Here is a 15,489-nt window from a genome sequence, read left to right on the forward strand (position 1 = left end):
TCTCCGTAAAGTAAGGTATGGTATACTGTATAATTCATTTTACCCCGTAAGGTCGCCTGGAGACAAGCAAAGATCATGATACAAGAAGGTAAAAAAAAAAAAAAAAAATCAATCATGCCTGGCTCTTCAATTTCTCCGTCAGCTCAGGCACCTTCTCGAAAAGGTCACCAACGAGACCGACATCGGCAACCTGGAAGATAGGTGCATCGGGGTCCTTGTTGATGGCGGCGATGACCTTGCTGTCCTTCATACCAGCCAGATGCTGGATAGCACCCGAAATACCCGCGCAGAGATAGAGTTGAGGAGCAACGTTCTTGCCAGTCTGGCCAACCTGAAGGCTGTTGTCGGCAAAACCACTGTCAACGGCAGCACGGGAGGCACCGATGGCAGCACCCAGCGTATCAGCCAAGGGCACCATGATCCGGTCGAATTCCTCCTTCGACTTCAATCCACGACCACCGGACACGACTCGAGATGCGGTACCCAGGTCCGGACGCTCGGACTTCGCAAGTTCTTCAGACACCCACTCGGTCTGAACCGGGGCCTGCGGGTCAACACCTTCAACAATCTCGGCGGAACCACCCTCCGTCTCAACCCCCTGGAATGCGGTGCCCCGCACTGTGATTACCTTGGTGGTATCGGAAGACTGGACGGTAAGTATGGCGTTTCCAGCGTAGATGGGACGGACGAAAGCTACATCAAGTGTCAACACGGAATGACTCATCATCGGATGGCTTAATTCGGCCGGTCTGCTAGATACGTACTATCCTCGCTCTCGATGCCAGTAATATCGGAGATCTGCTGCACATCCAGCAGAGCAGCCACGCGGGGGAGAAGACTCTTTCCAAAAGCGGTGTGACCGCCAACGATGTGGGTATATTCGCCTTTCTTGATGTTCTCCACGAGAAGAGGAGCGTAGTTCTCAGCCAGACCCTAAAACCCATAACCAGTCAATATGTAATTCCCCTCCATTCGTTCTATTCATCCAAATGAACTGCTTCCTACCTTCTCGTAGGCGTCGCTATCCACGGACACCACCTTCTCCACACCCTTGATCTTCGCTGCCTCGACAGCAGATGTTCCCTTGACGTTGCTGCCGGCCACAAAGGCAGTAACCGGTCCTCCTAGTTTCTGAGCAGCGGCAATTGCTGAGAGGGAAGAGTTCTGGAGCCTGCCATCTCGCTGTTCCAGGACAGCCAGAGTCGAGAGGAGGCGGGCGAGCGCAGAGGCTGCGGGCTGGTTGAATGCCCGCGGGCGCAGTTGCGAGCGGACTGCCCGAAGAGCAGAATGCCTTGCGATTGGGTTCATGGCGAATGTATATTCAGAGGACTAAAAGGGAGTAGGAGAACCTGCTCTTATCAGACACCCAACGGGAAGGTGGAAACGTAGACGATGTTGGTTCGGCTTGACAATGGTTGCGGCGGGCGGGAGGCTATCGTCGGCACGCCAAGCACCCGCCGATCCTCGGAGTCTTCGGTTAATCCACATTCGCTTCTTCCTCGCATAATATGGGACGACTGATGATTCTTCACCCATTCTACAGAATGCCTGAACTCACTACAATTGATTTGCTAACTACAATACTGGAATAGAAGAAAGACGGAAGCAACGAAAACTTTTCTTTTCCTTGAAAGGGTATTGTGTCTAAAGTACAAAATCGACACACGTGACATCTGGTACGCCGCCGTATATAAGAACCCAGAACAGTTGCAATCCATAATTACAGTCCATTAAACACCGTAGGAATCTTTCCATTATGAAGTCGACTTTCTCTTCTTTTTGCCTGCGCCGGGTGCGGGCTCACTGCCATCCTCCAAAGCCATGGCCTTTTGCTTCTGAAGCTTCTCTTTCCTTGCGGCCGCATCATCATCGTCCTCAATAGCCTTAGATTTCTTGGTCTTCTTAGTTCCTTCAAGTAGCTTCTCGTCCTCCCCAGCTTGCTTGCGCTTCTTGGACTTTGCACCCTCAATGGCTTTTGTGTCGTTCTCAGGTGCCTCTTCGACGACATCGGCCTCGTCGACCCACAGTTCACTGGCCAGCCAGATCGGCATGGCCATGGTGTTCGCACCCTTTACATGGAGAGCCTTGATATTCCTCCAGCCCTTGGTGATAAACTTGTCGGCCAAGCCCTTCACGACAGCCTCAACATTCTCAGCCAGCTGCTGCTCGGTAAATTTAGAGTTACCAATTCGGATAGCGGCGGTAGTGGCCGGCGCAAGGTGTACAGCCGCACAGTTGAGAGCCTTCTCAATCTCCTTAGCGACGATCGCAGGAGAAGCGAAAGCGCTATCCTCATCTTTGGACTTTTTCTTGGGATCCTTTTTCACCTTTTTGCCATCTACCTTCTCGATCTCGGCAATACGGATGGGGATCGGTCGCTTGCTGGACTTGTAGAATATTTTGCCTAGGGTGTTGACGAGGCGCATGATAATCCGATCATCCGCCAAGAAGACATCATGCTCTGAGAGCAATTGACGCCGACTCTCAAAGCTCTGGTACTTCGACTTCAACTTCGAAAAACCAATAACCTTGTCGATGCGGGAAGAGAGATGTTGCGGGAAGGAAGAATCGGCAACGATGTTTTTGACCGCGCGTTGCGGGTCAGCAGTGATAAGGCAGACACTGAGAGACGACGAGGAGTTGAGGGAGTGTGGAATGCTGATCTTTCCGGGCTTCAAACGGTTCTTGTCTACAACATGCTTCTTCGTGGTGAGCACGAGCCAGATTGCTTCGTTGTGGAGCGGAGTGTTCTCTTCATCCGAGTCATCGTCGTTGTCGCCAATGAGAGTCTTTTTTGCTGCTGTCTTCTCTTTCTCCTCCTGCTTAGACTTGATGTGTCGTAATAGCGCAGACGAAGCGCGAACGACCTGAACATTCAACTATTAGCTACAGAAACGGAGGATTTGGTTTTTGTCTCAGCCTTTGGTTGATCGCATACCTGATTGTTATCAAGTTGGTAAGGGGACCCGGAGGTCACCTTGGTCGTAACCGCTGTTGAAGACACCATTTTGCTAAAATGGACTGTGAAGCTGCAGATTTCGACGGTCTCGAATTCTGTGATAATTAAAATCAAAAAAATTGGAAGGCAGGCGGTGGGCAAATTTGCCCGGGTCTTGGCGAAGAAATCGATTGATTAGTCATCACATCACTTTCCTAGGTAACTTGACTACTGGGCATATCACGAAAAAGAACCAAGGTCACTGCAGCTAGTCTCTGGATTATTGGCACCCTGATGTTCCTCTTCATAAACTAGGTAATGTCTTGAAGACTAACAAACAGCAGTGCTAACAATTTTATGACGAAAGGGAAAAAAGATCATTATGTATACTCTTAGCGCTCCTACAGTACATTCCATGACATGTTACTTCCAGCCTCCAGGCTTTCCAGGAAACAAAGACTACTCCATTTCTGTAATTAGGATTGACACTGTCTGGATTATATTATGGGGCTTTAAATGAGATAGATATTCAGACAAAATTCCTAACTGGGGCTGCTACTTAGTGCTGACAGACGCACTTCCTTTCCATGAGTCCTCAAGACCAAAGAGCAGTGTTCTATTTAATCGTGTTCTGTTGGCAGGAGTGCTGGTACCAAACTTCACCCTTATATGGGCCCATGTCATCGAGTTCTGTAACCTCCCCGGCACTGGAAAGGTTGACTATTCTGGTGAGGACAAATTGCATGCCACAAACTGGGACGACCTTTCCCAACATACCTCTCTCGTGATGTAAATTGATCCTCTTAGTACTGCGATGGCAGCTATGTTGACTTTTGGCACCTTGCATTTTCTTGAAACTTTATATTCATCAACTATGTATGTGATATATGTGTTCTCTACAATTTTGTAGTGTGCAGTAGAATGGAGAGATCAAACTACACATACCACATCACCTAAACAATACCTCTTGATATAGCAAATAAAAGCGCCTATTAAAATATTTTCGGTTGGCAATCAGTAATAAAATGGCAGTGATATAGCAACGCCTCTTCTTGTTCTTCCAACACTCTCTAGATATCCCAATATCTTTCCTCTCTAAAGGAGCTAGCTAGCATCACGTTCTACCAAGTCTATCTTAATCAAGTTAAATCTTGAGAGTGTATAGTATAGATTGAAATCATATAAATTTATATCCCTATTTCAGACTGCCAGCTAGATATCTCTAAATTTTATATCTATCTATGAGTTCTATACCTACTGGTTCTTTAGGAAGTAGGCCTACCCTGATATCTAAAGGGGGTGCAGAAGACTATATCACCACCCTAAATCAAAGTTCCATTGGTTTGCTACAAGCCAACTATCGGGCGTTGAGTTATGCAGGTGCTTTATCAATGAAGCAGAGGACCAAATTTCCTAGGCACCATATAAAACCCACCTAAGAAAGATAGATTAGCCAGAAAATAAACAATCAGCACAACAGGAAATGGGTATCACTACAAAATCAAATAAAATCAAAAAGTTCCAACCTCCTAGATCACCTTCGCGTTGCACCTCTCCTCTCGCTTCGCATCCGTACTGTCCCAAGCAGATTTGTCGGCATGGGTATTAGTTCAGGGCCTCATACTCATCGTCTTCATTGCCTAATTCCATGGCTCGAGGCCTACCAACTCCTGGTCTGGCCCCAATCCTCCGTAGAATCCGAGGCCATCAGCTCAATCTTTACTTGTTGGAATTGGCCAACGACCCCGTAAAAGATGTTGGCTGATATCTCAGATCATGCTATAGAAATAGCTTGTACATTACCCATTTGGCCAGCATTTGATCCAGCTATCTGCATTCTTATATGGATGGAAAGTATATTTAGGATACACTCAAAGATAATATAGGTAGCAATACAACAGAAGATATATTTCGTCTTGTACAAAATGCAATGACTGCATTACGATATCAATGAATGCAAGGTAATTATCTCCAGTGGCGATTCTTGAGACATGCTTGACCCAGTACTGAATGCTTGAGGAACAGCTGAAACCAGATAAAGGACGTCATTGAGATTAAATCCAGCAAAATAATGACAGACACCTGAGCCAAGCAGGGGAGAATAGCAAAGAGGTCATGTTATGAGGCAGAGTTAACCCTTGTTTTTCTTTGTTAGAAGTACTCTACATAATCAGGAAATCTGTATATGCCTAGCAGGCAACTGTGCCTCGCAGTTGCTGACATCCTTTTTTCCTAGCCATTGTTGAGCATCCATTTTTTGCTTCTGTTCTGATACTATGACTATTTATCCAGAGAGAACACTACTACGAAAGATACCCTTAGGAGCTAAACGTGGGAGGATTAACTGGCGTAAAACATCCTACTCCTTAGGGGAGCCAGATACTGAAGGATCATGAATGGGGGATTATCCTCTTTAAGCTACTACAATCTTTCAATGTACGGATACAGTATGTGTATGGACTACGTCGGGAGATTATCTACAAACTATATGAATGCCAGTGCATGTCATTAGATTATGCTACTACTACTTGCAGTAACTCCATAATGTTTCTTATGAATTGTATGTTGGGTTGCTATCATGTTACAAGAATGAAAAGGGGCAAGAGTTAGAGTTCCCCACCAAAAAAAAAAAAAAAAAAAAAACCAAAAAAAAATCAAGCAACGCTAAGATCTCAACCCAAATGTGGGTTATGGAATTATCGAATAATAGCCCCTGTGAGCAAGATACCTAGTACTACAGTAGCTAAAAGGATTATAGACCCTGCTACTTGACTAAGAAAACTAGTGAAACAAGATTGCAATAACAGAGACATTGTTTCTTATGGCCCACAAAAAATGTCACTCCACAGCCCTACGGAGTATACAAGGCACCGACAGCCTACTGATGTATATTTATATTGTATTTAAAGGGAGAGGGGAGAGTAAATTAGGTTTCTACTCCGAACGTACTTATTTTATTTCGGAATTTGATGACATGGCAGCTACCAAAGAACTGCCACGGTGCTTGCCAACTGTATGTGTCCTACAGTAAGAGATTGTGATGGTCCGGGCCCCCCTGACAGCAAGAATAGTTTTCCATCATAACATTCTGCAGTGTTAGGCACATGTTGATAGAAGGATCGGTTGCCTTGCGTGTTCCGTATGAGTACGTACGGCTTATTGCGATATTCAGGACTATCGGCAAGGAGACCAAAGTCGACGATATGTAATCCATGATCGCCGCTTCAATCTCCCAACCTATAGTGCAGAAATAATTGACGAGTAATTAAATTTCCTAGACTTATGGATTGGAGATGTTTGTTGTCCGTTCGTTGTTGGCTCAAGTTCTTAGATGAGATTCGTATTCTTAGCCGTAGAATCTCGAGAGTACACTCCTGTGTGTAAGTGTTAGTCTGCCTTTCAGTCGGGACTAAATCTAGTGTTGGTTGAAAGGGTGTTCGACGGTAGTTCAACCAAGACCGCGAAGCTGCTGACCTATATAGGCCCAGTAAGGTCGTAATAATTCTGCATTGCGCATACAACTTAGTTTGTCGTACACAGTAGTCTCTGTGTAAGAGGTTGGCAGTTGGGACATAAAGTGTAGTTAGCAGTTATACAGGGACGTTTGGCCCCTTTTGGCCGGAAAAAAAAAAGTTGGCTAGCATATATTTTAGAGCTCTCTTAGCCCTGTACGTCGATTTTTCACGAGGCTGGTTGCTTAGCTGACTTATCTTAGACTCAACCTTTCTTTTTTGTTCACTAGAAAGCCAAAAAAGGGGGGAGTGACTGCGCCAGTCAGCATCCAAAGGAGAGTCCTGTAAGAGGTTAGAACATAAATCCCACTAGGAAACTACGAGTCAGCTACTCCCTCTTGGGCAGAAAACTGTTTGTTTTACGCAGTTTGTGTTTCTAGGCAATTTGATTCGATACTGGGTACATGGAGATATCCTGCTTGTATTCGTATCAGAAGTTAATAGGAATGATACTAAATATTATCATAATTGATCAATAGACAGTTGACAACAAAGGATCCCGATGTGGCTAATAATACTGGATATACCATCATCAAATCATATCCAACTACACACCCTTGTATATCATTGTTTCGGTATCAAAAACTGCATTGATTGTGCGACGTTTGTTATCAACGAGGATTATCCTTGTACTCTGTATACTGGGATGGCCACGTTGAACATCAAAATGGCTACTCAACGGCATCTAACCCTTCAAAAAATGTCTACTACATATGTACGTGATACTCCTTACAGAGTATGACGTGAATTAAGAAAAGAAAACCCCTATTTTGAGGGTTGTGTTTACTGTTTGGATCTTACAAAGATCCAAAAAGTGGGCTTTTCCGTTGAAGAATCGCAATAGCGTGCACGCATGGTGACTAGTATTTATACGAATTGAGCTGATACCGACCGTTGCCCCCGAACCAGGGAACGGCTATGAGAAGTATTCTCCGTAAAACTCCTTCTGACAACTGCAAAGACAGAGATATCCAGTGTTAGTGCGTAGTAATAATTCCGATGGTGCAGAGCATCCAAGTAAGCAATTAGGTGGAAAAGGGTAAAAGAAGAAAAAAAACAGGAGGGAAGAGGGGAAGGCAGCACCCGGAAGTAGGTTGTTAATAATACAACGTACATACGACGATCGGACATGAGACAAGTGTTCCCCTGGGTGATAGTTTTGTGGGAATGGTTCGGTCGCCCAGTTGCCGCTGATTGGTGTTCCTGGCTAAAGAGGGGTGTGATCTCCACCTCCCAGTGGTGAGATATCTATGCTGATTGGCTAGAACCAGCATAGGGTAATTTCGGTAAACGCCAAGCTCACATTCAGGAACAGGAAACTTACAAACATGGAAACAGTGGATTCTGAAGTGTGAAACAACCGTGGCTAGATATATTACTCGGCAACGTAAGTACAGGTTTGCTCAGGGTGGAAGACTCCCTAAAGGTGGGTGCCTCTTGTCCCCAAGATACAAAACTTGAGAGACTATGGGCTTTGAAGAGTCGGGACTAACTTAGTAGTTGTACTTATGTGTCGACTATCGAGGACACGTCGTATCCCCCACCCCACTTGGCGCTACAATTCTAAGAGATAAAAAGACAATTTTCTTCGCCCATTTCCCTGGAGCCTTGGCCCCGTTCCCCCCCCCTGTTTTTGGTAGTATTATATCCACTCTGGCCAGGTCCAGTGGTTGCCAGTCAGACACACTGGCACCTCGATTGGACCGTATTGTCTGGTACGGTATGGTAAATAACCCTGTCTATAAGTAATTAATAACAACCAGAAAATAATAATAATAATGTCTTTGGCCCTTCGGGTGGACCGCCTGATCAGTAGTACGAGGATTTTTTTTATAATTATTATTTTCTCTTAACGAGGGCTAACCTCTCCTTGTCGTGTCCGCCCATCGTTCTCAGTGCGCCACGCATACTTGTCTCTCTTTGGCTGGATCCTTCCCTCCCCTGGAAGGGTCTGCACTGCACATCTTGTCCCCCTTTGGCCCCTGGACGACTTGACCGACTGAGCCTAATTCCCTCTTCATCTTCCTCTTCTCTCCTCCTGAACCTCCACATCTCCCGTCCCCCGAACGTTTCATCTTTTCTCTCTTCTTCACGTACTGTCGTTCTCTTGAGATTTCCTGTCCGACCAGAGGGACTCGCTTCTCTCTAGCACGCTCTTTTCGGGAACCTCTATTGTTTACCTGCTCCGTATACTCTCCTTTATTTCCGACCTTTGCGCCTCCAGGGCCACTGCATTTTTCTGCGCTTCCATTCTTGTACAGAAAGAATCTTTTGACAAGAGCGCTCCGGGCTTGCTGTGACGTTGATGTGCGTATACCCTATCTTCAGTTCCCCCAAACTTCCTCTTTCTTTAGCCGGTGTCGCGGCTGGCTTGTTTGTTTTCGTCTCCAATGGCCTGTGCCCTGCGCCCTGCGATGCCTTCTCAGGAGATCTGGAGTCTTATGGTAGTAGTCACGCCGTCCATAACCGCTAGGATCACGCTTAAGCGAAACGGGCTATTAGGATACCTCACCGAACGGTTGGAAAGATGTGGACTAGGCCTAATTTTGAATATGTTCACCATTGATGGATGCTGATGGGTTGTTTGAATTTGTTACAGATCTCAATATAAAGAAATCTTGACGGAATACAGTCACAATGAAGTTCAACTCGTTTGCTCTTACTCTGGCCACCGCCGGCTCCTTCGTGGCCGCTCAGCACCAGCCTCACCGTCACCACCACAAGCGCGACACCCCTACCGTCGTCAAGTACGTTCTCGATGGCAACGCAATTTCCGCTAGTGAAGTGTGCCAGGGCCTCCACGACGGCTCCCTGGAATATAAGCCCGGCGAGCCTACACCTGTCGTGGACCCCTGCCAGGAGGGCAGCGCTTCCTCAAACTCCAACCCGTCCTCCACCCTCTCTGTTGAACCAGCTGAGTTTGCTGAGACCTCTGCCTCCGCAACTCCGGCTTCGACCTCAACTGCTAGTACCTCGGCGCCTTCTTCCGGCAGTTCCAGTGGCTCTTCGGGTGGCAAAGGCCTTGGCCGTGACTTCCCCGATGGTGAAATCGATTGCAGCAGTTTCCCGTCCGATTATGGAGCAGTCCCGCTTGACTACTTAAAGCTGGGGGGTTGGACTGGTATTCAATACCCCACTTACTCTGGCTCATTCGTGAACCACATTAGGACTGCTGTTGCTGGAAATTCCTGCGACGAGGAGGGTGCTCTGTGCTCTTATGCTTGCCCTCCCGGCTACCAGAAGGCCCAATGGCCCCTGACCCAAGGCTCCACTGGCCAGTCCGTTGGCGGTCTTCAGTGCAAGGGCGGCAAGCTTTACCTCACTAACAAGGAGCTTTCTAGCAAACTCTGCATTGAGGGCGTTGGAGGTGTCTACGCGCAGAATAAACTGGGCGAAGAAGTTGCCATCTGCCGTACTGACTACCCTGGTATGTAAATGATGAACATCTCACAATTCCGTGGAGTGAATCTGGGAGTTTTCTAACTCGTTGCTTAGGTACCGAGGCCGAAACCATTCCCCTGTCCCTTGGAAACAACGAGCTCCAGCCTTTGACCTGCCCTGATGGCCAGAAATACTTCAAGTGGCAGGGCAAGATCACCTCCGCCCAGTACTATGTCAACCCGAAGGGTGTCTCCACCGAGAAGGCCTGCCAATGGGGCAATGGTAAGGAGCCTATTGGCAACTGGGCGCCTATCAACCTCGGTGTTGGCGAGAACAATGGCAAATGGCTCTCTATCTTCCAGAACGCTCCCACCACTACCGAGAAGCTTGACTTCAACATTAAGATTCAAGGTGACGACCTGAGCGGCTCGTGCAAGTATGAGAATGGCCAGTTCTCCTCCGATACCGGCTCTAATGGCTCTGGATGCACTGTATGTTGCCTTCCCCTGGCTCTGTAGTGCTCTCGATGTTTCTTGCATATGCTAATCCATTGTATAGGTCCAGGTCATGTCCGGTGATGCCACCTTTGTCTTCTACTAATATGTCGACGACTTGTTCCTAGTCCGTTACTTTGCTTGGCTACAGTAAGCGGTTCGGCTTGATAAGGCATACGCACGAGAGGGATCTTTCGTACCTCTGCCCCTTGATACTTTCTTCTGTGTATCTTAGTATGTTATTCATATGACTTGGAAAATATTTCTTGTCATATGTAAACGTCTCTATCTGCTTGGTAGGGACAATTGTGTTTAGATTACCTTCTCTACTGCGAAGTAACACTAGTTTCAACTTTCCGCTTTATGTACACACGCACTCTATCTCTATTTGTTTTACCCTGGTCTATTGGTGTTATGTTTTGTTCAATATATTTGATGTAAGCCAACTGATTTGTAGTATTCGTTAGGCGTGTCTCATGAGTGGTAGGGTTTCTAATACATAACTGTGGCCTTGTCAGGTGTGTAGTTAAAGCAGGGCACAGGTAATTAGGATCAAATGCCCTATTGTTTAATGAACTGTTGATGATCGTATCTAGATAGGTGTCTTGGAAGTAAACAGAAAACGAAATGTGTATATCGAGCATCATGGGCCATAGCTGGCCAATATGATATTCTCGTTATAGCATCTGTCGTTTATATATAAAATTCATTGTCCTTGGCTTTCATCCCAGCCATCTTGAGAACGTCTAGCCCTGACAAAGGGTTGGGAATACCTAGAGAAACATGGACAGGTTCAAGTTTGCCCCTTGTAAGCATTTAGGGAGGCAATGCTTCATGCTCGCTGTGGAATGTTCAGTGGGGTCGATCGGTGGGTGTACGGTTCAATTTCGGTTCAGGAAAGTGGTAGTACGAAGGCTGGGGGCCGTACCTAAAATACGTGTCCCGCTTGTTTTCTTTAGAGATAACAACACAGATTCGGTTTTTATGAAATACAGGGTAATTTGGGAAATAAAAATCGTTGGCACAGTGCTTTAGGGGGTACAATTTGCATGGTTGGCGACTTGACATGCCCGATCGGGTCTCTGGGAAGAAACACACGATAGGGCATAATTCGCCCAGGAGTAATCATGAGTTGCCTATGTATCTTGAATAAAAAAAAAAAAGCTATCAATGGTAAATTTGATGTCGTATATCTTCGACACACGGACTCGTTCTTTTACATTATAGTTGATTAAACCGATGACTAAGCTTTTCTATTACGCAATGGACAGCCTCTTCGCCAAGAATTTCCCTGTCACGATTTTATGGTGCATACTATATAAACCAATAAGACAAGTGAAAACTCGGCATCTTGCATATGGCCTTTCTCTTTTGGGGAAGGCGCCGCTGCCATCATTCGCCGAGGCAGTATACGCTAATACACGTGATCTGGCGCAAGTCACGGGACTAGAACTGTACAGCGCGACACACTTGATTAGCAGACGCGGGTGGTGACGCGCCTTCTCAGTCTGTGCTCTACACGCCTAGAAAGGGAGCGTCGGATTGGACTGTTGGGCGCACTTTTGGATATCTCATCTGCTCATTCTTTACGCGGGGGATTTCTCACATATGACGAATCGCTGGTGCCATGCATAGTTCGAGATGGTGAGGTTGTGAGGCTGCGCAAGGTTAGTGGTGGACCTCGTCGGCGCCTATCGAACGCGTCTCGGTTGTAAGCGTGCATTTCCGCGCTGGAAAGGACGAGACGCTCCGTTTCGGAAGGCAAGCATTCCACCGCACACCCTCACCCTTTTCTTTTTTATGCTTCTCGTTCTTTCTCGTAGACCAATTCCGTGACTCCCAACCTCCCTGGCTCTCGCCCTGGAGGAAGTCTCAAGTCAACACTCATTCTTTTTCTTTGTCTTCTGCCCATCTTCTTTCCTTCCTTTCATCTTCTCGCGTGACTCGATCTTCTATAGACGGTCGACCCCTATCCGACCTCGACGCGACCTTCAACTGAAAACTCTGTTCCCCCTAGGACTTGTTCGAGGTTTATAGAAGCGTATCTGGTGCTTGGAACAAGCGTTCCATAGTGCCATGGAGTCTTCACCACCGAGGAGTAATTCTACTGCTCCTGTGGCAGGTGTGAAGCGTCCAGCGTCCCTGTTGCCTGCTTTCGAGCCATTAAGCTCTTCCCCATCTCTTCCTCGACCGCAAAAGCGTGTAGCACGCGAAGACCATGGATTTGTCTCGACATATCCGACCCCCGTCCCGACTTCGTCGACTCATATCATGTCATCCTCACCTCCTCGAATGGCCCTGCCGCGGAATGCGTCGCGTCGTAACCTTGCCTCAAGCAGCTCGGAGCGAACTCCTCTATCTGCAGTTCCTACTCTGATGCTCCCAGAGTCCGGCGATCCCATTCTGATGGGCAGGTCCAGTGTCTCCTGCCACCATCAGCTCGCTGCCAACCGTATGATCTCAAGGGTCCATGTCAAAGCCGCCTATAAACCGGCACCGAACCCCTTCGACCGAGATAGGATAGAGATTATGTGCATGGGATGGAATGGGATTAAGCTCCACTGCCAGGGGAAGACATATGACTTGGCCAAAGGAAAGACTTTTACGTCGGATATCAAGGATGCTGATATCATGATTGATGTCCATGACGCCCGCATTCTTGTGCAGTGGCCACGAAATGAAAGAAAGGATTATGCATCGACCGACTCTGACCACACATGGGAGGAAAGTACCACTCCCAAGCGTAACGGGCAGTCCCACCGGAGCCTCCAGGATAGTCCTAGTGTGGAGCGTCAACGTTTGGCTTCCCCTGTGTCCCCATCACCTGCGGTGAAGTCCTTGATCCCTCCGTCGTCACCGCTATATACCCCGACTCGCTCGCGCAATGCAGTCGTTGTGTATGAAGACGAGGAGGCTTCTCCTGTCTGCCATAACGGCTCTGGTGGCGTGTTTACAGCAGAGATAACCCGACAAACTTCTTCAACTATCGATCTTCTGCAGAGTTCCCAATCCAGTGATCTGAGTGATCTAAGTAAGACTGACGAATTGTCTGATCATGACGAGGAGAATGATCCCATCATTCATTCCTTTGGACCTTTCGGGGAGAACCTCCTCCCCCGCTTGGCCTCCTTCACGGCCAATGTGTCACCTCTTCGGTCAACACATCCTCGCAATCAGCCATCTCAACCTCTCCAACCTACCCAGTCTCCCAGGCAACCCTCAACGGCTGTGGACTCCGCTCATGTTGCTTCAAGCAAGCTGGAGGTGATTGATGAGGGCCTTGAAAGGGTTCAGAATCATACCATCAACCAGCTTGCTTTCTCGCGCCTATCTTCAACACCTTTCTCAACTATTTTGAGTAACCTCCCCCCCCCACTCTTTGGAAACAAGACAGCGACTCGAAACAGGGGCCATCAAGAGAGCAAATCCGCTCCGTTATTGAGTCCACCAAGTGCATTGGTAAGGTTGCCCGTGAAGGAAAAGATGCTGCTGGGAAACCACTTGAGAGTGAATATTACTACATTCCGGACTTTGATGAAGATGATATGCGACGAGAAGCAGTTGTGCATGATCTCAGAAAACCAGGTCTCCGAAACTGTAGAAAGCAGCACAAGGTATGTCGGCTATCGCGCAGCTTTTGCATATAACGGTGACTGACCGAGCGCAGCAATATTTCTGGCGCAAGCCCAAATAATACCAGCGCCCAAGAATAGGGACAAAAATCAATTCATTAAATCTCTTGGTAATATCCCCACACGACCGTTCTTAGTACATAGTTGCAATGCCTTTTTCTTTCTTGTTTTCCCTTCATGGACTCGCATAGCGTGGCGTGGGCATACCCTGTCTGGTTTCATGTTGAATGAAAGTGTATGATGTATGGTGGTGTTTCTTTCCCTGATTGATCTCACTTTTGTTTCTCCCTCTGCCTCTTATCTCAAATTTAGGGGCCTGTTTTGTTACCTATCCACGTGCGATGTCTACTTCTGTTTCTTTTTGTGGACTATATCGTGTATTGCATGCTCGGATGGTCCTCACCTCCATCATTGTTCGGCAGTGATGAATCTGTTCGTGGGCAGTAATGTCATCAGTGACATGCCTGTATGATCTTATTGGAATTTTAGTCTTGCCTGCCGTAAGTTGGTGGTGTCTTCAGCCCTGTCAGCCATGGCGCAATTATGTGTATGTTATACAAACGTCTCAAGAAACCAAAAGCATTTATTTCTCTTACGAGCTCCACTCAGCATCACCCGTCAGAGCGATGCTTCGTAGCAAGACGGCAAATTAGGTTAGGCGAAGGCACGTGAGGTTGCAACACGTGGGTGTGAGTCACGTGATGCTTAATATTGTCGTTCGCTTTTGATTGAACGTCGGTTTATAGTTGACCCGATTGGCAATACTTCCTGTTTTGGTACATCACGTGTATGCACTTTTGATGGACGTTCGAGACTCCAAGAGACTCCGGTATTTCGTCATCTAACTCGTAGTCACCAAGCAGCCTAATATTCATCATTATTCTGTGGAGGACTACTATCCAGCCAACGTCTTGAATAACATGACATGATCGAAAGAGGTCAACGTATATCTCTGAATTCACTGCAGAACATGACGTGAATAGTCAGACTTGACTGCGTTATTGCACAGGAACGAAATAATATATGAGTTACTGAGACCTACCAGCAGGATCAGGAGGAACTCTCTTTATATGTCCTTTCGAGCCGCGGTTTCTAGTATACCTTTGATCACCAAATCAACCCCTCCCTCCCTTGGACTGGACCTGCACCTACGACACAAACGCTGAATAAGAAGTTCCAAAGAGGAAAATAAAACCTCCGGAAATATGGATAAGGTCACTAAAGAACCAAACAAATATTCATGTTCAATGGAAGAGATGCCGGCAACTGGTGATTGCAGTACATCTCTTGATACCAAGTCTGAAGTACGGACCGTCTTGCTACCCACAACCCTTGACAGGGATAGGACGAACGAATCACTATCCAAAGCCTCGGACGGTGATCTGGACCACCGAGCCTTAAAAAAACCATGGAGACCTACAGATGGTCATCTTCACAGCTGGAGCAAGGAGGACAGGAAGCATCAACTTCAAGAGCGGCTGTTGGATGTGGAAATAGGGACAGATGCCGGATTTACAGAAGCTTTGCAGGAT

The 15,489-nt window shown here is 47.0% G+C and overlaps 4 protein-coding genes across 4 annotated transcripts; 2 read left to right on the plus strand and 2 right to left on the minus strand.

Annotated features, from left to right (window-relative positions):
• Nucleotides 1-112: 112 nt before the first annotated feature.
• ETF1 (electron transfer flavoprotein subunit alpha/FixB family protein) lies at nucleotides 113-1,308 on the minus strand (the record flags this gene model as incomplete). The annotated part of the gene is made up of 3 exons (XM_033570280.1): nucleotides 113-693; nucleotides 765-933; nucleotides 1,006-1,308. 3 exons carry the CDS (start codon nucleotides 1,306-1,308, stop codon nucleotides 113-115), a joined length of 1,053 nt encoding a protein of 350 aa, XP_033426312.1.
• Nucleotides 1,309-1,754: 446 nt separating this feature from the next.
• Nucleotides 1,755-3,007, minus strand: ATNIH1004_005631 (uncharacterized protein; the record flags this gene model as incomplete). The annotated part of the gene is made up of 2 exons (XM_033570281.1): nucleotides 1,755-2,867; nucleotides 2,939-3,007. The coding sequence occupies 2 exons, from the start codon at nucleotides 3,005-3,007 to the stop codon at nucleotides 1,755-1,757; spliced, it is 1,182 nt and encodes a 393-aa protein (XP_033426313.1).
• A 6,080-nt stretch (nucleotides 3,008-9,087) lies between these two features.
• sun1 (SUN family protein UTH1) lies at nucleotides 9,088-10,431 on the plus strand (the record flags this gene model as incomplete). The annotated part of the gene is made up of 3 exons (XM_033570282.1): nucleotides 9,088-9,877; nucleotides 9,946-10,322; nucleotides 10,390-10,431. The coding sequence occupies 3 exons, from the start codon at nucleotides 9,088-9,090 to the stop codon at nucleotides 10,429-10,431; spliced, it is 1,209 nt and encodes a 402-aa protein (XP_033426314.1).
• A 1,970-nt stretch (nucleotides 10,432-12,401) lies between these two features.
• fhdA (putative transcription factor Tos4) lies at nucleotides 12,402-14,019 on the plus strand (the record flags this gene model as incomplete). The annotated part of the gene is made up of 3 exons (XM_033570283.1): nucleotides 12,402-13,589; nucleotides 13,733-13,939; nucleotides 13,993-14,019. The coding sequence occupies 3 exons, from the start codon at nucleotides 12,402-12,404 to the stop codon at nucleotides 14,017-14,019; spliced, it is 1,422 nt and encodes a 473-aa protein (XP_033426315.1).
• Nucleotides 14,020-15,489: the final 1,470 nt, after the last annotated feature.

The sequence above is a fragment of the Aspergillus tanneri genome, assembly GCF_003426965.1.
Source record: "Aspergillus tanneri strain NIH1004 chromosome Unknown AapTan_4_pilon_pilon_pilon, whole genome shotgun sequence".
NCBI classification, from domain to species: Eukaryota; Fungi; Ascomycota; class Eurotiomycetes; order Eurotiales; family Aspergillaceae; genus Aspergillus; species Aspergillus tanneri.